A 22,185-nucleotide genomic window follows, 5' to 3' on the forward strand; every position below is an offset into this window, starting at 1 on the left:
AGTCCACTTTTCACATTTGCATTTTTTTGCGGACTCAGTGCCATTTGAGACCAGTGTTCAGTACAATTTGTGAAAGTGTGAAAGCTGTTTTCAATCCTGGGAGCAGTCCAAAGAACTGACCCCTGGTTCTCTTGAAAGCAGTGGTCTGGGGCTCACTTATACTGAAGAAGTTACGTTACGTCCTGATTTTACTTTTGTGATCCTGGGGAAAGAGCTTTTATGGTGGATGGCAACCTAGTTTCACAGAAAAAAAAAACATTCACGTGCAACTTTCCACAGCACCTTCCATATGATTTAATATTAATGCTGTCACAAAATTGCATATGTTTTCATATCAACATGTGCTTTCACTCAAATACTCTGTATGCCACATTCTGCACCAACGGAATTTAATCAAGCCCACCTCTGCCACTACGCTATTTGTATAAGATTGATATGCAATAAATAATTTTACCTCTTTTTTAAAAATATTGAGCTTCACGTACGATTTGACTGACCAGGCTTAGATCTAATGTATAGAAACGTATAGTATGTATAGAAACACTATACAGTAAAGCAGGTATCTTCAAATATCTAATTGTTTGTCTTGAATAGATGTTAGGTCTAATATCAGGAGCCTGTTAAGTCTATTCATGTCATGAAAAGCACAACATTTTCACATGAATTCTGTCCTAAAGACATGATGACTCCTGAAAGATGGGATGAATATAACCAACATGATGAAGGCATGCTGCTTCTTTAATAAATTCTTATAATAAATATCTTGTTATCTTTCACTATAATCATATTATTATTATATTATTATAACTATAACATTGTTACTTTACAGCTAGCTACGAAGGATTTGTTGCTGTCCCTCTTCCCGCAATGAGATGGTGGAGCGGTCAGACTTACTGCAGCAAGTATCACACAGATTTAGCCAGCGCAACCACTGAAACAGAGAATAACTAACAACAAGTGACATTACTCCAGGGCACTTCTTGGTTCGGCCTATCTAGGCGCAGTTGGATTTGATCGGACAGGACCATACCAAGGAGCCTCCAGTGGAGTCATGGCTTTCCAAATAATGTTGATCGTGATGACAACTGTGCTTCAGTTAATCACAGCCTGGTAGTGGATAGACAATGCAACAGCTTATTCTATTTCTTCTGTCACACACGTGAGTATTTTGTGGGGTTTTTTGTTTTGTTTTTTGTTACTGTTGCAAGTCCGTTGTGAGAGCCGTAAACAAGTAACATCATGACTGTATCTTCCACAGACTATACTATGAAGAAGCAAGTCATAAAACTGCAGATTTTTGCCATTTTCAGACACGCAAAATGTCTGAAAAAATTTTTTTAATACTACATGACAGAAATATTCCTCATTACTACCATTAACAGGCTTACAGATGCAAGGTTTAAAATTTTACAGTATTTAGAACAAAGTACACTTTCTGATACAGTAGTCTATGTCTATGGCATCACTTTAAACTGTTAAAAAATGGGTCTGGCTTAACAGAATGGGACAATCTTCCTACATTTTACACATTAAAGCCAGTATTAGGTTAAAATGATTTTCTCTGCAACATAACAGAAATCTGTTCATCAGGCCTTAACTCATTGGGACAGCAATAACTGAAGGCTACACTATAAATTTAGTATTACTGGGTTTAAAGACCATAACTAAGGCATAGATCATGACAGGGTGTGCTGCAAAAGGAAAATGTGTCACCCCAAAATGGATTATGTCATTTACCATGAATAGGCAAGCTAATTCAGATCACACAATTGAGATTAAAACCATTTATTAATATATTGCATTTTATATAAATACAAAATAATATAAGTTAAAATGGCCAAATGTTCTGACTCTTCTTGATAAACAAACTTTGACATCAATTTCATATATCAATCACCGTAAACTAAGGTGATCTTCAGACTTCTGACATTTTGATACAATGATATTCAGAAATACAGCACAGTGAATACATTAAAATACATTCCACTGTCATATTATTTTAATCATTTGTTGTATATTCAAGTTAAAGAAGAATATTATATTTTGGTATCTAATGAACATTTTAGTGAGAAATATAATAGGTTTTTGTACTGTATGTCAAGTCTGGTTTGAATAATAAATTAAATTATTATCTTAATGCATAATATATGTAGTTATTCCAGCACTAACAATTTCTATATCTAATGAGAAGAGATAGAATAGTCTTAATAAACCAAGAGAAACCAACTGCAATGCAAAATCAAAATATGAAGTGTAGACCTTTTCTTTCATTATCCAGTTTAATATTCAATTAAATTAAAAGGTTTTTAAAAAGTAGTTACATTACATTGCATTGCGTTACATTCATTACATTGCACAGCAAATACTGCAATTATATCTCTGCATCGTCCAAGACATCTACTGGCTGTAACGCAATTTTGGTAAAGCTACCCAGTCCAGTTTCTGAGACCACAGGAGAAGCATTAGTTGTCCTCAGAGTTAGAAGGGATGGAGAAGGAGAAAAGTCAGAGGTCATGACAAAATTATTTGGTTCTGGGATTTTTGCCAAACATGAATATTTATATTTGGGGTTGGAGGGCTTTTTACCAAAGTATTCCATTCTTTGTGGTATCCTAGAAGGTATGGCGTGAAGGTTTGGCTGGGAAGGCAGGTGCAGAAGGCTATGAAGCTCCATGTTAATATCACCTTCCCTAGGTTCCTTTTCAGGAAACACACTTTTGTTGGTAAAGATAGTTGGCTGGAATTGGAAATAAGGCTTCCAATTTGAAAGTTTGTCCCAGTTATAGTTCCCACTCAGGTGTTTCTCTGTGCAAATCAGATTAGTGATATTTTGGTGCTCAGATAAAGACATGCAGCTTCTTATGACCTCATCCATCTCCATCATGTTGACCATGTGAGGCAACATCCCTTCACCTCCTCCTTCTTCTTTAAAATTATAGAGACTCTCAACACTGGGTATTCCCACCATTTGGCGATTTCCTAGATACGTGTCAACCGAATTGCAGGAAATCTGGTCTGAGTCAAGAGGGATCCCCAATTCTGGTTCAGGCATGACTGCATCAGGCTGCTTGAGACACTGGTACTCACTTATCATCATTACATCTTCAGCAGTTTCACCTTCCGCAGAACCTCGTCCACTTGATCCAGAGTTCCTGAATAGGTCACTCTTTCCTCGCATGTCTTGACTTAGGCCACGGGTATCGTTATATGTTATAGGTCCACGCTTGATATCAGCAGCTAATAAAACAGTCTGCTTAAGTTCATTCTTTTTACTTCTGTACCTGAATATAAGAGCAATTATACTTATAAAGAGCAAGAAGAACACTGCTAATGAAACACTAAGGCTGACAGTCTGGACACGAACAGCAACACTGGTTAGAGCTTCTGCTGAATTGGAAATATTCACAACAACACGGCAAGTCGTTGACCTGGAATCAAGCTTTGGACTACTTGCCAGAATCAAGAAGTCTTCAACAGCCTCACTCGTGGCTATGTTACCTCTTCTTTGATACACTGGGTTTGAGATATAGATACTGCCAGTGTTTTTGTTGACATTGAAAAAGTGTGATGGCTTCGCTAAATTATACTCCACGATGCCATCCTGACCCCTATCGTAATCCATGGCTGTCACATGACCAATGCTTTGGCCCACTATGGCGTTATCTGGCAGAGTGAAATAGTACAGCTTCTGGGTAAACATTGGACTAAACTCGTCCACACCTTCGATGTCCACCTGAACCCTCACCGTAGCAGCTTGATCTCCTTTATCTGTGGCTTCTACCACAAAACAGTATTCACTTGTTCTCTCATAGTCAAATATATGTCTGGTATGGATTTCTCCAGTGAGAGGGTCAATGGTGAAGGCCTCATTCGCATCTTGGTTTCCACTGCCATAGTCCATGAAACAGGAGGTCAGGATGGAGTAGGTAAGCAAGCCAAAACTCCCTGCATCCTGATCAATAGCATGGACTATGCATACTGGAGTAAAAGCAGGGAGGTTTTCTGCTACCGAACAATTGATGGTAGGGAACCTAAAGAAGGGCAAATGATCATTCTCATCAAGCACTGTGATGAATATCACTGCAAAGGACACCTTCCTGTTGTCTGTACCACCACCATCTGATGCTTGGACAGTTAAGATGTGTTTAGTTTCGTCTTCATAATCCAGAGTGCCATTGGCTTCCAGAATACCTGTTTGATAGTTCAGTCGGAACAAACCTTTACTGTTACCAGAGATGATGTCATACCTTACAGTGCCATTTAGTCCATGGTCTGGATCTTGAGCAGACACCAAGACCAGGAAAGTATTTAACCGGTTGTTCTCACTGATCTGCACGTAGTATTCCAAGCTGCTAAAAACTGGCTCATTGTCATTGATATCAAGTACCGTGACTGAGACTATCGTTGAGCTGTTTAGCCGAGGCACTCCTCTATCCATCACAGTAACAGTTAATGAGTATGTGTCTGTGGTTTCTCTGTCCAGAGTGTCACACAGCACTAAATAACCCACAGTACTTTTCTGGAACTCTGTAGGCACTGCACCGGCTTCGATGCAGAAACGTCTCTCCTCATTTCCCCCAGTAATGGTATAATCTATGTGGGTGTTTTCCTCAGAATAATCCTGGTCCTGAGCCAGCAGGGTAAGGAGTACACTTCCAACAGGTGTGTCCTCACACACACTCACCTGATATGTTTTGTGCTGGAAAAAAGGTGCATGGTCATTGGAGTCCAGCACCTCTATATCTACAGATGTGACACTAGAAAGACTAGGATCGCCTCCGTCCCGAGCTTCCACCAGAAGCCGAAGGATGCTGCTGCCAGCGACATACTTCAGAGGCTTGTTGGTATATATAGAACCTGGGTATAGAAAAAGGCTTTAAGTAAAATTTATGCTTTTTTAAACACCTGGAACTGTCATTTGAAATTACAAATAATCAGTTAAAATTAATGAAAGATTTTGGAAATGCTCAGTTAGTTATGTATGTAACAATTGGAGTTTATTACAATTAATTTAAGAACTGGCCTTTCATAATAGTTTATTAAAAGCAAAGTGTTCTATTCCGTACCAGAGGTGTTAAAAACACAAGCCGAGGCCTCACACTGTCCTTTTACACGTCACCTTTTACATGTATGTGAAGCAGAAACTTTATAGAAATCCAAATAAATCACACAGTCACATTTTCCTTATGTTTTATAATCATATTCTATATAGATGTCATGACTGTGCAACCTATAGTTACATGGTAAATTGTTTGTACGACAGTGATGTTCATGAAAGGTGCATACACTGTTTATTCACCGTATGTTTTTACTGAGCTGTGTTGAAATAACAGCTGGCCAAACCCAAGCTGTCCCCATCACCTATTCGTTGAGAGTTTAAGAATTGGGCATTAGCTTTCCCAATAAACATGGAGCACACTGTCATGCTGGTAATGTGTGTAGAAAGCTTGCAGTGTGGATTAAATGGATGCAATGTGATGCTCCCACTACGCAGCTGTGGCACTGTATGAATTCAGTGTAAGCATGAACTTTACACAAATATTACCATTTTCATTATTGATAGAGAAGCCACTGTTTGTGGAGGAGAGAAGCTTGTAGGAAATCTTGCCATTCACACTCGAGTCTCTGTCTGTAGCTGATACAGCCACCACAAACACATCTGCAGGTGTCAGTTCTGGCAACACTACCTGCAAGACAAATAAAGACAAGATAAATCTACTAAAGGCATTTAAAGTGTATTTATACTGTCTAATGTATAAGACTGAAATTTAGCATACAGTTACGATACACGAAATATAAAAGGAAAAAAGACAGTACTAAGAACTACCTCTAACCATGCACAACAGCTTACAATATCAGATAAGTACATGATATTAAATATCTGACCAACCTGGTAAAACTCCTGAGAGAACACTGGCGCGTTATCATTTACATCCAAAACTTTAACAGTTATCTGTGCCTCCGTCTGATGTACTGAATCTGACGCTACTATTGTCAGTATATGTAAGATTTGCTCCTCATAATCCAGGCTCTTTAGAGATGTGATTATTCCAGAATAGGAGTCAATGGCAAAGCTCCCATTTGCCTCCTCTGTTTGGGCTAAACTGTAGGTGATTGAAGAACCAAGATCGACATCAGCAGCCATTACTTGGGTGACAATATGGCCAGGTGGATAATCTAAATCAATCAACAAAAGAATAGAAGAGAATTCATTTAAAGCATTAAGCTTATCCATATAGCAATACAAAATGTCTTAGACACTTAAAACTTTAATTGTCTTAATTGTGTGTTTTACGTCTTCTGATATCTGATTGATATCTTACTCTCAGGGACCACTAGAGGTTCCATTGCTGGTATCACTGGTCTGTTGTCGTTAACATCCACAACCTGAACTTGAATAATGCATGTTCCTGTCAGAGCAGGATTTCCTCTGTCTTTCGCCTCAACAATCAACCTGTCAGTTGTTCAAAAAAGAGGAAAACATTATATTATATATATGTATATAAAAGAATATAAAGAATATTCATATATCGGGGCTCATATTTTGGGTTTCAGATTTGTCTATGTTCAGTTGTCTTGCTATAGTTTTACCCGTATGATGATAAACCACCATGAACAGTATGAACCTTGGTGTCTTGAGTCTACATTACTTTAACAAAAGAATATCCACACTTGAATTTCCATAATGGTCCAGGTCTAGAAATATATTATTTTAAATTCCATACAGACCTCTCCAAAAACCATGTATTTGTCTGGTATCAATACAAATTTTGTTAAATTTAGTTTGCAGACAAAAACCTCTAAATAACCCCAATGAGCGTCAAAACTAAACAGCACAACTATGACCCATATAGCTCATACAAACAAAAAAAAAAGCTTTATGTCCCTTTATAGTGTAATTCTTGAGCGTACTTGTAAGAGGAGATGATTTCTCGGTCAAGGACTGCACTGGTGGCAAGAATCCCACGTACGGAGTCGATCATGAAGGCATTGTTTTGATTTCCATCCACTATGGAGTAATCTATCTGCCCATTCATACCACTGTCAGCATCCACTGCTAACACCTGAGAAAAAGTAGTTAAATTCAAAGTAGTTAAATTCATTACATTGCACAGCCTCAGTATCTATGGATGATGTTCTCGATTCATGCAGTAGCATTTGGGATACAGCCATAATCTGTTGGGTATATGCTCTTCAAAAAATACTCTCCACCACTTAACAACAAGAAGCCCAACACACATACCTGCATGACATAAGTGTTAGGAATCTGTCCCTCCCAGACAGCAGTTCTGTAGTATGTTTGTTTAAACACTGGAGCATTGTCGTTTACATCCTGTAGAGTAACTGTCACTTTGGCATGGCCTGAATGGCGGCCATTTTCTGCCAAAACCACCAGATGAACCTCACGCTCCCTCTCAAAGTCCAGCAGGAGCTGATTTCTAACTATTATATCACCTTTGGGAGGATAAGAAGAAGTTCATTTTGCTCATTATTAAAAAATATGTTTTGTCACTAGACAAAAGCAGAAGTCAAAAGTCATCTTAGGGAACTGAACAAAAGTGTGATGGGGTTTTAGTATTATCCACGTATCATCTATATCTGATTTCATTCATTTGAATACTACAAATATATCAACTACGTCAAATCTGCCATCTTCAACTCTTCAAACCTTTATACAGCAATCTTTTTTTAAGCCCCTGCAACATACAGTGAGGCTGTTTCACATTTTTGTGATTCTGCCACAGACAATGAGCTACTCCAATAAGAGCCTGTGGAAAATTGATATATCACTATATGTAATATTACTTTTAGGATCATTTATTTGAAAAAAATAATAATACACATAATTTCCAAGAATTTATTAGATTTATGTTAGATGACTAAAGGTAGAACAAGGATAGTTACACAAGCATTAAAGTTTTCAGTCTCACCTGTGTTAGAATCGATGCTGAACGCTCCGTTCTCATTGCCGCTAAAAATACTGTACTTCACTGTGATTTCTGTAGCACTCTGATCATGAGCTACAACATTTCCCACCCAGGAGCCTTTACGACAAAAAATATTATAAAATATTATAATACTAAAAATGCTTTCTAAAATATTATTTAATTAAGCTCATGAATATAATTGATTTTTTTTTATATTAACCCAAGGATCTAGAAATTTCCAGAAATATCTCAAGGAGAAACATATAGATAGGCAGGCCTACATATTGTCAGTATATCCAAGCACATACTGTATGAACTGTATAATGAAATTCAAGATTTAATTACAATAAGTTTATTAACATTTTCAATGATTTCAATGACAAACTACTGAATAAATAATTCAGTACCTGTTTCACTGTTCTCAGGTAAGCTCACTTCGTAGTGTTTCTCGGTAAACTGCAGCAGAGGCTCATCTCCGTTGAGGGTAATTATCACAAGGCACGTGGAGGTGAGCGCAGGCGAGCCTTTATCTACAGCCCAAATCTTCAACGTCTTTGTCCCTGATGCACTGGCCGTCATGGGGGATTTCATCCGGACCTCTCCGGTTGATTGGTCAATCTGAAATAGCTCGTCTTCCTCCATTAACCTGAACACCACCGTACCGTTTTCACCTTGATCTGGATCATGTGCTGTCACCATGGTGACAGTTTGGTTATTTCCTGCACCTACTGATGCCCTTATTGGGTCGTTAATGCAGTGAGGCATGTTATCATTAACATCCTCCACCTGAATATTAACAGTTACGACAGAACTACGCGGACCCTGACTACAGCCGTCTGTCGCTACAGCACGGAGATTGTACTGTGATTGAATTTCTCGGTCCAGAGGCTTTGTTAAACGCACGGCTCCTGTAGAGGCGTCCACAGAAAATGTCCCGGATGTTTCCTCAATCAGGGAGAAGATAACTTCGGCGTTTGGACCCTCATCTGGGTCTCGAGCATTAAGACGGAGAATCTCACTGCCAAGAGGAAGGTCTTCGCTAACGATGGCGCGGTAGGTAGTTTGGTCAAAAGTGGGATTGTTATCATTCTCGTCTGAGAGATTTATAGAAAGAGTGGCAGTGGAGGTGAGAGGAGCGGAGCCCTGATCAGCAGCCTTAATGATGAGTGTGTAAATAGAACGTTTCTCTCTATCCAGAGAGTTTGTAGTGCTGACAGCTCCAGTCTCTGAGTCGATAAAGAAATCTCCAAATGTATCTAATTACAACAGGAGAACAACAGAACAGACATTTAAAGAAGGCAAACTTAGTAATTAAGCTTAGTAATTAAGGTGATTTAAATATTTATTTCATATTATTTCAACCAATTTTACATACACAGCTTAATTTTTCCAAGCATGGTGTCATATCTGCTCCACATACCAAAAAAAACTCCATTTTCTAGAATTCTCAGCCAAATAAAAAACTACAAACCCAGTCACATTATCCCTCACATGACCTGCTAGGTTGTTCTAGTTTCATGAACTTCTAATCACGGCCCGATCAGCACACACTCCATAAATAACTCTGACCTTCCCAAAAGCTTGTTATTCCACAGTGTTCAAAGTGTTTTCGTCATTAGAACCCACTCTAGTGAAGTCAAGATTCTGAAGCTTGTGGCCAGAAAAGTGAACAAAAGATATCCATAATCAGTCTCAGAAGATACAAGACTAGCAGTTGACAGTTTATATGAACGCACTGATGTGGGCGGAGCAGTGTGACGGCATTAAACCTTCCTGTGCAGGGGGATTTTCAATCCTACTTTGTTTCGAAATCTTGTGTTTAGCTATAGGCAAACTGTCAGACTTAAAACTAACATTACATTACTATAATTTAATCAGATGACTGGAGAAACATTCTACCATAAGCTTGGTCAACTATCCTTCAAGAAAATGCATGAACACTGAACTCCTTTCATAAACATAGTTTACTCACTCTCTATAGAGTAGGTCACCGTTCCATTGATCCCATTGTCAGGGTCAAAGGTCACAGTGGTGTGAATGACGCCTGGAGGGAGATTCTCCGGTATAACGATGTGGAGGAATGACTGGGAGAACTCAGGAGGATTATCGTTGTCGTCGAGCACAGAGCAAACGACTGTAGTTGTGCTGGAGAGAGCAGGAATCCCGGCATCCTCTGCCTGAACTGCAGATCAGCCAATCAGATGCAGCGTTAGGTCATGAGACGAGCCCAATGATCAGTTAAAGTCAGAATAATCAGGAGCACTTTTAGAGTCAGATTTAGGTAGAAATGAAGGCAATAGATAGTTCCATGCAAAAAACCGCATCCTTAGTATTATATATTTGTCTAGGTAAAGAATGAATGGCAGATAAACGTATTATATGAATTTGCAGAGATTAAACATTTACACTTAATTAATTACTTAACTGCTTACAGAGCTGCAATAAACTGTCTTACTTCTAAGACGGTCTGTAATGTTAATATTAAACAGTGGGACTGGAATTTTAACATGGACATCATGGTGGTTAATCCTCAAAGCACAACTGATCCAGAGTATCTCACCTCTGAGAGTGAAGCTGTGCTGCAGTTCCCTGTCCAGCTTTGTGGATGTGCTAATAAGACCAGTGTGTGAGTCGATGGTGAAAAACTCATGTCCAGCACCAGGCAAGAGGCTGTAGCTTATATTAGCATTCTCACCTGGGAGGATGAGAACACACATATATAAAGTTGTACATGAACTGCTATTTATCCACCTTTCCAAACTATTCATCCATCCATCATGTTTCTTTCCTTCTGCACTGTACCTGAGTCCAAGTCCAATGCTCTCACTGTAATCACTGCTTCTCCTGGCTCTCTGTTCTCCATCACGCTGGCTCTGTAAAGGTTCTGCTCAAACAGCGGCGTCTCATCGTTCACATCCATCAGCAGCACGGTCAGAGTCTGAGTGGAGGACAGAGACGGTGTCCCACCGTCTGAGACCTGCACTGTGAGCCCAAAGGCATGCTGGGATTCATAGTCCAGCGAGGAGTTCAAATACAAGTGACCTTGAAAGACATTTTTAAAAAAGATGGCAAGCATTCTGATTATCACCGAAACTGTCAAAACCAGATTTAGGAGATACTGCATGATATTGGACTTACTTTACTTATTAAGTAAAAATTATTTACTTAATGAATCTAACTATTCATTAATTATTGCATGTAAAATGACTATACTTTTATTGCAGATGCACACATTTGTAACAATTTAATTAATAAAAAAAATTATACTGCATCTTCTGCTGCTAATAGGAAAACAAAAGCCAGCAATGATGTTCAATAAGAAACTCGTCTCTGGTTGGTTTTGCACACTTTGATACTTATGTACATCCTAAACCACACCACTTTATAGTGCGCCCTATTTAGTGCACACTTTTGGTGGTTTTTTCATTGTGTATCCATGCCAAAAAGCATATTGAAAAGGTTTTTTTTAAAAATACAGTGTGCTGATTAAATGCCACAATGCATTGCAACAGTTTTGTGCCTGAATAATGTAAAGGGTACAAAATACCCATGATGCACTTAACTGTTTCTAGGGAATAGGGAGTAGGGCATCATTTGGGACATGGGCTTATTCTATTAATAAACATATGCTACATGTATATGAGCAAGAGAAAAACATTCTTTCAATTATATTCTGTGACTTTATACCATATACCACACCACAGGATTTTACCTGATCTCTCCAAACGAAACATTCCAGCCTCATTTCCAGAGATCAGACTAAAGGTCATGTGACTGTTCTCTCCTTCATCTTCATCTCTGGCCAGGAAATGATGTAGAAGACTCCCGACCTCTGTGTCCTCTGCTATGTGAACCGTTTCATTTGAAACAAAGGCGGGGATGTTGTCGTTGATGTCCAATAGGAACACTTGTGCCGTCACCGAGTCAAAGTGTCTGCTGTCGCTGGCGGTGACAATGAAGGCAAAACTTTGATTGCGCTCACGATCCAACGGCAAAGCTGTTGAGACAACCCCAGTATCAGGGTCAATTCTGAACGGCAGTTTTTCCGTAGTAAGGGTTGGGTCAAAGGTCATCGTGTAACGAATAGCACTGTTACGAAGAGTCGCATCACCATCGACTGCTTTAAAGACGTACACTACGGTTCCTACGGCAACATCTTCCTGAACACCGAACACCACAATGCTGTTGTTGCCAGGGAAACTGGGGGCATGGTCATTAACATCCTCGACGCTGACAGCCACTAGAATAGTGGCGTTAAAATTGGGATGAACTTCGAAACAGTGCTGCTGATTAGTCTCATAATCTATAGCCTTCGCTATATAAATATTGCCATTCGCTGCGTCAGTAGTAAAGTGCAAACTCCCCTCTCCATTAGCGACAGTGTAGCGCAACAGCTGACTAGCTACCCTGGAAACTCCAAGTGAGCCGATCAGAGATCCCACGCTGGCATCCTCTCTGACAATTAAACGTCGGAGACCCAAAAAATCACGACTGCCCACTTTATGTCCTTGCACCCGAGTACAAGTGTGTACCTGAAATCAAATATCGTTAAAAATGTTATTTTTATGAGTAATTATTAACAGTATTAAAAGTAATTATTTAGATATTGATGTGAACCCTGAAGTGTCACCTGTATGTGTACAAGTGCTATCTGCTCTACAGGGGCAGCACCGTTGTCTATAGCAACCACCCCGATGGTGTAGTTCATCTGGTGGTTTTGGTCAAATCTTGCTGTAACCTTGATTTCTCCACTCTGACTGTCAATCTCAAAATGACCCTTTCCATCCTCTATAGGAAAAACAAAACAAGATTACAAAACATAACAAAACGGACTCCACTATCAACTTCTGACAGCTTATAAAATAGCACTTGATCCAGCACATCCTATTATTTTTCCATTTCATTTTTATATCGTGCTCCAACAGTTCATCTGTCCACACAATTTAATGTTCAACACTATTAATTAATTGATAGTGTCATATTTATGTATTTAATATTGGCCTCAAAGGGTATTCCACTAATTTTTTGGTGTGCTTACATCCCAAAATATAAACTTCAGTGTGACAAAGTAGTTACATGAAACTGTCCATAACCTGCATGCACAACTCCTACAACTCCTTCAGTCTATAGTTATGTCTGAGATGTGAATACTGATGTGTGAAATTTCTGTATTAAATTCTCACTGCGTGCGCAACTTTGAATACGGCCCTGAATATGTGAGTGTTGTTAATAAACACCAATAAACACCAATATCTAAGACACATATGTACTGTAGGTTTACCTTCTCTTAGAGAGAATGTGACTGTCCCATTTTCTCCTGCATCCAGGTCCTTAGCAAACATGCTCGTTATGACCGAACGGACAGGGAGGTCGTCACATACCTATTAAAAAAAACACACACATTGTTATCATCAATATTACTACCCTACATTTCGCAGACAAGACTGGACATCCCTGAGCTATTATGTATACTGAATACAAATATTGTGTGTTTAATATTCATATTGTATATATTGATATATTATGATGTGTAAGATGTTCACACATGTTCACACCATCTAACAGACAAAATGCCTTCTTTCTTTACTGTTGTGTTACACTCATCCTGCTACACTACTTTTGGTCTAGTCATATAATGAAGATGTATGACTAATGTTCTGGAAAATGATTAAATGTATTACATTCGGCAGGTAAAAGGATTCAGATTCTACTTCTGCTGAAAACTTGATTTCATCTAAAGCTTTAAAGCTGATTTCAGCTAAAGTGAATTAAATATTGTGAACCTGCACGTTGAGCTCCTGGTGTGTGAACTGAGGTGGATTGTCATTGATATCGGTCACGGTTATGTGGACGGTTGCGGTGGAGTTGAGGCGAGGATGACCGTGATCAGTCACCAATACTCTCAGAGTGTGCTGAGGTTGATGCTCCCGATCTAGAGCCGCCCAGTTAATCAGCTCTCCTGCCAAGAGCAAGAAAATAACACAGGACTGGAATGAATATCATCTAATGCCCAACCCGAGAGTCCTAAACAGCATACTGAACACATTCATTACATAAACATATTTAAAATATATGCACAAATCAGTGTACACTGATGGTAATTGAATTTAAGGAACTACATCATGCTTAAACTCTTGCTGAAAACTTAAAGAGCCACCTGTGTCTAAAAAAAACAAGTCCAAACAGGTTATTAAGTAAGGAATAAAATACAATGGGGGTGTGCACTTATACGGAATTAATGAATAATGTGATTATTTTCCTATAGCAGCATGTGCTGAAGTGCTTTATGTCTCTTACACCACAGCAATCTGATACTTTTTAATCTTTTTTTTTTTTTAACTTTTATTTAAGTTAGTAAGATAGACAAATTAGAGCATACACATATTTGAGGCTAATATGGTTATCAATGCTAAAACAAAGTGCTCAAATTGTTTAAGTATTAAAATGGTTAAAAAGGTTAAACAGTGTGTATCAAAGTTTGTTAAAGGCTACAAAATTGCTGGTTGCCTTTCTGTAAAAAAAAATGTTCAAACAATTCCCTAAAGACTAACAGGTCTAGTCTTTTTAATTAAAAAAAATGTTTATTAATGATTACAAATAAAAATGGCTGCCCTTGGGTAAAGCTCAAACAGTTTATTAAAGGATGAATTCTGCTGTCTCACCGGTTTTAGAGTTGATGCGGAAGTGTTTGGTATCAGACAGCAGGATGTAGGACAGCTGTCCATTTTTCCCCGAGTCTCTATCTGTAGCGTTCAACTTTCCCATCAGGCCGCGCGGGTTCAGACCCTCTGGGACGCTGAAAAAGTATCTGTCTCTGCTGAAAACTGGAGTGTTATCGTTTTCATCCTGCACTGAGATGATCACCGTGGCTGAAGCGCTCACTTCTTTATCATCTTGAGCTGTGGCACGAATGTGAAACCTGTACATCCTCTCTGACTCGTAATCAAGACCGCGAGCCACAAAGATCCAGCCGCTATCAGGCTGGATAAGGAATGGTAACATTGTGGACAGAGGCTCCATAGAGTAGCTGAGGATTCTGGGTAAACGGGATCCAGGCTGTGATTTGATCCCATGCGCACGCACTTGGATGACACGAGTGCCACTTTGAGCATTTTCTCCAATCTCGACTTGGTAGATTAGCGTCTCGAAGGCTAGCACGTCCTTCGTGTTCGCTGAACAGTCAAGCTCCACCGTAAGGCTCATTGAGGAGCTTAAAGATGGATTTCCTTCATCCTCGGCCACCACGTTGAGCTCATATCTCTGTGGAGTGTCTTTTGTAATGCTGCTCTTTAGCGTTAGAGTCCCAAAATGAGGATGAATGGTGAATAACTGGCTCTCTGGACGCAGAAAGTAGCGAATCTGTCCATTAGCGCCACTATCGCTGTCATGAGCGTGTGCTACATAAAGCGTCGTCCCAGGAAGAGCTTTCTGGGATATTGTGATGAGATCGAAGGTCATGGGGAAGACAGGTGGGTTGTCATTGATGTCAGTGATGATTATGTGGACGTGAGTGGTGCTGTAAATGGGCGAAGTACCAGTGTGAGCCTGAACAGTGAGAAGTGCACTTGGTAGGGACTCATGATCCAGGGAAATGTTGGTGTAAATTACACCAGACTGCGAATCCAGAGAGAAAAATCCCTCAGGGTCACCAGCGGAGATTCGATACACATGAGCATCCACCGAATCTGCAAGGGATAACACCTTTATCAGTGCATTAATATCCATTAACAAAAAACATTTACTCTCCAAAGTTCTTGATGGCTGTGTCTCAAATCACATATGTTTAGTGCAAGTAGTGTGTTCACAACTGTTACAAGGCTGTACCTTTTCATGTAATATGCAAATGATGTGCTACACTGGACAATGAACAATTTTCCTCATTTTCTTCCCAATTGGGTCATTTGCCAATTCCCAATCAATTCCCTAGCTCTCTGTGAAGCCACTGCATCTCTTCTAACTATCTGCCCTCTTCCACATACATGAGCTCATAGAGCCCTATGATTGGCTAGTGTGGCTGTGATTGACCAGGGAGAGTTTTTTTTCTGTTCATTTGCATGTTTCATTTAAATTTCGCCACTGCCACTACCATATTTGTAGCTGTCCCGTGAGTTTTATGCAATCCTATGCCGACCTCCTATTAGTGGCTTTTAGACGAGCAACACTCACCCTTTGAGATCTTAATCAAAATTTTCTGACAATGCCAGAACTTTATCTTTGGCTGCATTGACACTAAATCGACAGAAATAATTCTTTTATGGCATGCAATTTTTATGTGCAGTGTAAACCCGGCTTAACTCAGTGAACCAAAACTCACCTTGACCTCTTACAACCTGCACCTTCCCCACAGAGGTGCCGGGAGGAGAATCCTCAGACACTGAGAAGCTGTAGTGAGCTTTTTGGAAGAGCACAGGGGCGTGGTCAGTATTCAGAATGTTGATGATGATGTCAGCAGGTCTCGGAGAGGCCACACCCACTCCATCATGGGCGGAGACAGTGAGTCGCACACTGCTGGTGCCCAGCTCAGAGAGAGTGGAGGAGACAGAAAGTGTACCTGCAGACCCCACACACACACACACACACACACACACAAAATAAGCATGTTTTTCCAGAGATTTAAACGTAGTAGGCAAAACAGTATTAACCAAGCCAAAAAATTTTTTTCACATCATGGATTTCAGTCTCTGAACTTAAACATAAATGTCGATTTCATCCATTTCACCTGATGATTCGTTCACAGAGAAAAAAGAGGCGTGGTCTCTGGGGAGAAGCTCATATGAGATTCGTCCGTAGATATCCAAGTCTCTGTCAGTGGCAAAGACAGTGAGGATTTCAGCTCCTGGCTGAATGTTTCTACTTAAATTTATGATGTATTTCTCTGGGTTAAATACAGGAGCATTATCATTCACATCCTCTACATCGATGTGAAGATACGTCTGTGAGCTGAGGCCTCCCTGAAGAAGAAGAGAGAAAATGATAAAAAGAAATGCAATGAGTTTAAACAGTGACGCTCACTTTATCAAGGTCACTTGAAAATATTAATAATGTCTATCTACACTGCCTTATTCAGGTCATTATTACAATATTATAATAGAACATACTCACTTGGTCTTCAGCTTTTACCAAAAGGTCAAAGTTCACCAGGCCTGCATCACGATCGATGTCATGAGACACACAGATCTCTCCAGTAATGGGGTTGATGTAAAACAGTTTGCGTGTGTATTCAGTGTTAAACGCTTCAGAAAAATTGTAACGCACCGTTCCGAACTCGCCACCATCAGCATCCTCAGCAGTTACCTACACAACAACAATTTTATCAATCAAGAGAACATTAATGCAGTTTTATTACTTAAAATAGAGACAACTATGAGGAAAATCCATGTATAAAAGTAAACTCTGTGTGAATATCCTGTCACTGTCTTTACTGCTTTCTCCTGCTTCTACAGAAAACGACAAAATCTAGTCATTTGAGAAATAAAAAATGAGACAGTTCTGATTGGTCAGAAGTTATTGACTTATTTTCAATAACAGCAGCTCCGACCGGCACACCGGCTGTAATTCAATCACAGGTTTATATTAATGTGCTTGTTCTAATACGATATTGTTTCTCTGGTAACATCACATTCACTTGTACAGCTAAACTTAATAATAAACACATTTTTAAAAAAAACAAACGTTTTTATTTACAAAGAAAAGCATATAATCATTGACATTGCAAAGCTTTCTGGGAGGAGACATTTATTTAACATCTATGGAAGGAGCCTCCAGTGTCAGTGAGTTTTCAGCTAACTGCTTCCCAGTTTCTTGGTAAGTTTTTTTTTTACTCTTCCTCTTTTCAACTTTAAGAAAGAGAAAAAAAGAGAGGCTGGTGAGGGAACATGAGAACTTGTTTTGTGGAAGGACATCATTAAATGTAACTATAAACAGATAAAAAGTATGATGTGTTCTTCATTTACGAAATAAACATTTTTTAAAAATGCAATCATTGACAAATTGCTATGGTGTAACAACAATAAAACACTTCAAGATGTGTTACTGGACTAATCACTAATCAACAGCACACCTCCAAGCATTGGATTCTTTACCTATTACAGAATTACAGGGCACAAACATGAATTTGACTTCTTGAAGCTACACTGAATAATAATAATAATAATAATACAGATATAAAACATTATTATAACCTTGCTATACAGTTTAATAAAGCCATGATGACGTCTTCTCATTTGTCACGAACAGTTTACGGCTGCTTGTCTTTCCCACTTCACTATCTTTCATGTCGTATAGCCCGTGTTCGGCAGCGTTTGATCAATCCTCTCCTGCAATAAATGTGATATACTGGATTTTATGGCCTGTGTGAGTGACCGTGTGTATGAAACCTTTGGTCAAAGTCTAAAAGCTACAGTACTCTAATCACATAAAGTGTGAAACCGATACTTTAAACAGAGCTGGAGAGAAAAAAGTGCTTCAGCAATGTGAAATATTTTGGAGGTGTTTAATTCTCACAGTTAGCAAAAAAAAAAGGAAGTAATTATTAGAACTAATAATGTTATTATTTAGTCTAATTACTACTTTATTATTAAAGTTTCCAAATAAAACCGCTAAAAATATTATTCTTTCAAGTAATAATATAATAAAGAGTAATAATATTAATAATATTCAGAGGGCAAGCATCATATAATAATAATTATAAGACTATTTGAAGTAATAAGATAATAACAAATAACAATATTTTTAATATTTAGAAGGTATTCGGCATGTAAGAATTATTACTATATTATTTGGAGTAATAAGATACTTCTACTGTATTTCTCTTTTTTTTTCATTTTTTAATTTTATTTTATTATTTTTTTTACACATATAAATATACACTTACATACAGTGTTGTACAGATGTCTATATTGGTAGAAACATGGTGTGGTGTGATTATTCTGGCATTGTTTTGCTGTTTGTTCCAGAAAGGCAGTGCCAGGAGTCAAGTCAGTCTTTCACACACACACACACACACACACACACACTTCCCACGTTGCAATAACACTGCAGTCTTTGTACTGAGAAGAGTAAACACTCTCAGTCTTTCACTGTCAGTTAGCGCTGTCTCCTAATTCATAAAGAATTACTTTCTGTGTGTGTGTGTGTGTGTGTGTGTGTGTGTGTGTGTGTGTGTGTGTGTTTGTAGCAGTGACACTAACATGGGTAGTGTGTGTGGTGTTGATATGAGTGTATCAGGTACAGCAGCGTTGTTGGGGTCTTGAAGACTGTGTACACTTATAAAACCCAAATAATGTCTGAAAAGTGGTGAGAACAAATGTTTATCCTGAAACACGCAGGTAAGATATATTTACCTGGATAAAGCAGCTTCCGATGGCTACGTGTTCCCGAATGGTGGTGTTGTAGATCTGTTGTTGGAATACAGGTCCATTATCATTGACATCCTCTACGCAGATGCTGACAGTAGCTGTGGAGGTTAAAGGAGGAAACCCAGAGTCCACCGCCACCACCAAAAACACCAGATCTGACTCTCGCTCTCGGTCCAAACCTGCAGCAGTGCTGATGATACCAGTCAGGGGGTCAATATTCACCAGAAAACTTTGATCCGACTGTAAAATCGAGTATAACATCCCAGAATCCTCATCGTCATCATGGGCCTTGACCTGTATAACTGAGCTTCCTTCGGGAGCATCCTCGAAAATGTTCGATTGGTAGATTTTTTGCTCAAAAACCGGTTCATTATCGTTCACATCAGAAATTCGTAGAACAAACGTCCTCTCACTTCTCAAAGGAGGAGAACCAAAGTCCGAGGCGATGATGGTGAGCTTGTATTGATCCTTCTCCTCCCTGTCAAGCGTGCCATCCACGCATAAAGCATACAAAAACTCATCTACAGACTTTAAGCTGAATTTGCCCTCTCCGCCTTCAAGGAACACGCTGACTTTGTTTGGTTCTCCCAAATCTGGGTCTGAAATGCTGATTTTGGCCACGTAATCTCCATAACCAGCACCTTCAGAAACCTCTGGATCTCCACGTTCACTCAAAAACACAATGCTAATATTTGGGCTGTTATCATTGACATCCAGAATCCTGATTTCCACAGACGCGCTGCTGGATTTCGGAGGAGATCCGCGATCCTGCGCCGTCACAACCAGCTCAAAAGATGACCTGGTTTCGTAGTCCAAAATCTTATTCACCCGAATGATACCTGTATTTCTGTCAATGATGAAAAACTCATCCGAGTTGCTCTGGAGTTGGTTGATCTCATACGTGACGAGGCCGTTAGAGTCAAAATCTGGATCATGAGCGTTTACCTGGCACACAGGTGTTAATACAGGGGTGTTTTCCCAAATGAAAGCTTGATAGTCAGTCTGATTGAACACGGGGTGGTTGTCGTTCTCATCCAAAACATTAACGTTAACTTGTAAGTGCCCGGTTTTTGGAGGTACCCCACCATCAAAAGCCTCGATGGTCAGATTATAGAAATCCACAGTTTCTCTATCCAGCTCTTTCACAAGAACCAAATCCATACTCTGGACGTCCAGTTTGAAAACTCCCTCTGTGCTACTTTCCAAAATTCTGTACCCTTGAACACCAAACCTGCCTTCATCTTGATCTCCTGCAGCATCCAGGTGGAATGTTGTCCCAGCTGGAGTCCATTCGGACATGTTTAGCATCACGATTCCTTCAGGAAACTCAGGTGCGTGATCATTCACGTCTCTGACCTCCACTTGAACCCTAATCACCTGTCTTGTCAAGCTTGTAGTGGAAAATTCATATCTGTTTCTGCGCTCCCGGTCCAGAACTGCAGATGTAGAAATGATTCCTGTCTCCGTATCTATTTTCAGATCACGGAAAACGTCTGAGTCTGTGCTCTCGGATATGAAGAACCCACTGCTTTGTACACCTGGAGGCAAAGCAGCTCTTACGTCCCCTACTATGGTTCCTACAGGTAAACCCTCCTCAACAGAAACACTGAGGTTATACACCTGTGCCCATGACTTTACACATAATAGGAATAAAATGATCAGAAACTGCAATAAAATCCTTAAACAATGCTCCATTTTTATCTACTATATATAAAATAATTCACAAAGCTATTAATGTGAGCTTTTCTTCATATTTTTGGTCAAAGAGAGTCACTCAAAGGCTAAAGTTCAACTTCAAACAGATATTTTCAATGCTTCACTTATCACATTTTATCCTGCAGAATTAACTCTAATATTTTTAATTCTGGTATGTTACCGACTTGTTTTCGTAGCTCTAAACTGACTTTTAGTGCTATAATTCCAGTACAAACCGAATAATCCACATAGAGGTGCGGCTTCTGCTCTGCTTTAGGCTGGAAAGAATCGAATCTCCTATACGTGAGTCGAGTCCTAAGTTGTGGAGTCGATTCCTCTCAGTGAAAATGATTCAGTTTTCAAGATTCAAGTTCGGCACAAACCTCGTGAATTAACCAAGTAATATCTGTTCAGTTGTCACTGTCTGAGAAAAAGGACCACAAAAAATCAGAATTGTGACAGCATTTTATTTTAAAATGTATGAAAAACCTGCCTTTAAATCCAGCTAGCGTTAGCTCTCCCAGTTAGCATGATGAAATTTAACATCATCGTCAAAAATGTGTCAAGGTCCCTTGTCATTAACATGACATATAGCTGCTCTGCATTTATTTGTTTGTTTGTTTGTTTATTGCAACGTTTCTACGAGAAAAATCCAGAAAACTGTGCAGAATCGACTCTTAGAATCGACTCTGGAATAGATTCCCGCCAGCTGTAATCAATTCCCTTCGCGCATGCGTGTGTCCTGAAGGGCAATTACTGTAGGATCCCTGGTGTTCATTTACAAGAAAGCAGATGCTCCAAGAATTACACAGATCACAGATTACTTGTGAATAATATTTGTTCAGCTGAGCGCATGTTTTTAGTATGATGAGAAGTCATAACTACAGGTGGGCTGTATTCTGGTTCAGTCTGATCAATAGTGTTCAAATCTGTCTTAAAGATTTCTGAAGTGCCTTCACACCTGCATTTTTATGTGGAAAATCCTTATCTGGTTATGATCCTGGTCATCTAGAGGTGTAAACTGAGAGATATTTATTTATTTATTACATAATGACACACAGAATTTTGCACATGTACATATTTACTACTCTTTTATACCTCCATTTCGTTATATTTCCTCTTAGCGTGTATTATTTACCCTGCTTTACTCCCTCATCTATTTCTTTCATGGTTGGTAATGACAGTCTGTGAACTGTAAACATCTG

The 22,185-nt window shown here is 39.2% G+C and overlaps 1 protein-coding gene across 1 annotated transcript; it reads right to left on the reverse strand.

Annotated features, from left to right (window-relative positions):
- Nucleotides 1–1,769: 1,769 nt before the first annotated feature.
- Nucleotides 1,770–22,140, reverse strand: dchs2 (dachsous cadherin-related 2). The gene is made up of 20 exons (XM_026943187.3): nucleotides 19,271–22,140; nucleotides 17,031–17,222; nucleotides 16,648–16,879; nucleotides 16,243–16,479; nucleotides 14,591–15,613; nucleotides 13,712–13,887; nucleotides 13,210–13,309; nucleotides 12,559–12,716; nucleotides 11,641–12,460; nucleotides 10,731–10,970; nucleotides 10,489–10,623; nucleotides 9,901–10,110; nucleotides 8,336–9,184; nucleotides 7,932–8,045; nucleotides 7,244–7,455; nucleotides 6,913–7,064; nucleotides 6,324–6,454; nucleotides 5,891–6,177; nucleotides 5,546–5,687; nucleotides 1,770–4,857 (listed from the first exon to the last, which is right to left on the reverse strand). Exons 1-20 carry the CDS (start codon nucleotides 20,978–20,980, stop codon nucleotides 2,372–2,374), a joined length of 9,606 nt encoding a protein of 3,201 aa, XP_026798988.3. The 5' UTR covers nucleotides 20,981–22,140; the 3' UTR covers nucleotides 1,770–2,371.
- Nucleotides 22,141–22,185: the final 45 nt, after the last annotated feature.

The sequence above is a fragment of the Pangasianodon hypophthalmus genome, chromosome 28, assembly GCF_027358585.1.
Source record: "Pangasianodon hypophthalmus isolate fPanHyp1 chromosome 28, fPanHyp1.pri, whole genome shotgun sequence".
In the NCBI taxonomy this organism is placed as follows: Eukaryota; Metazoa; Chordata; class Actinopteri; order Siluriformes; family Pangasiidae; genus Pangasianodon; species Pangasianodon hypophthalmus.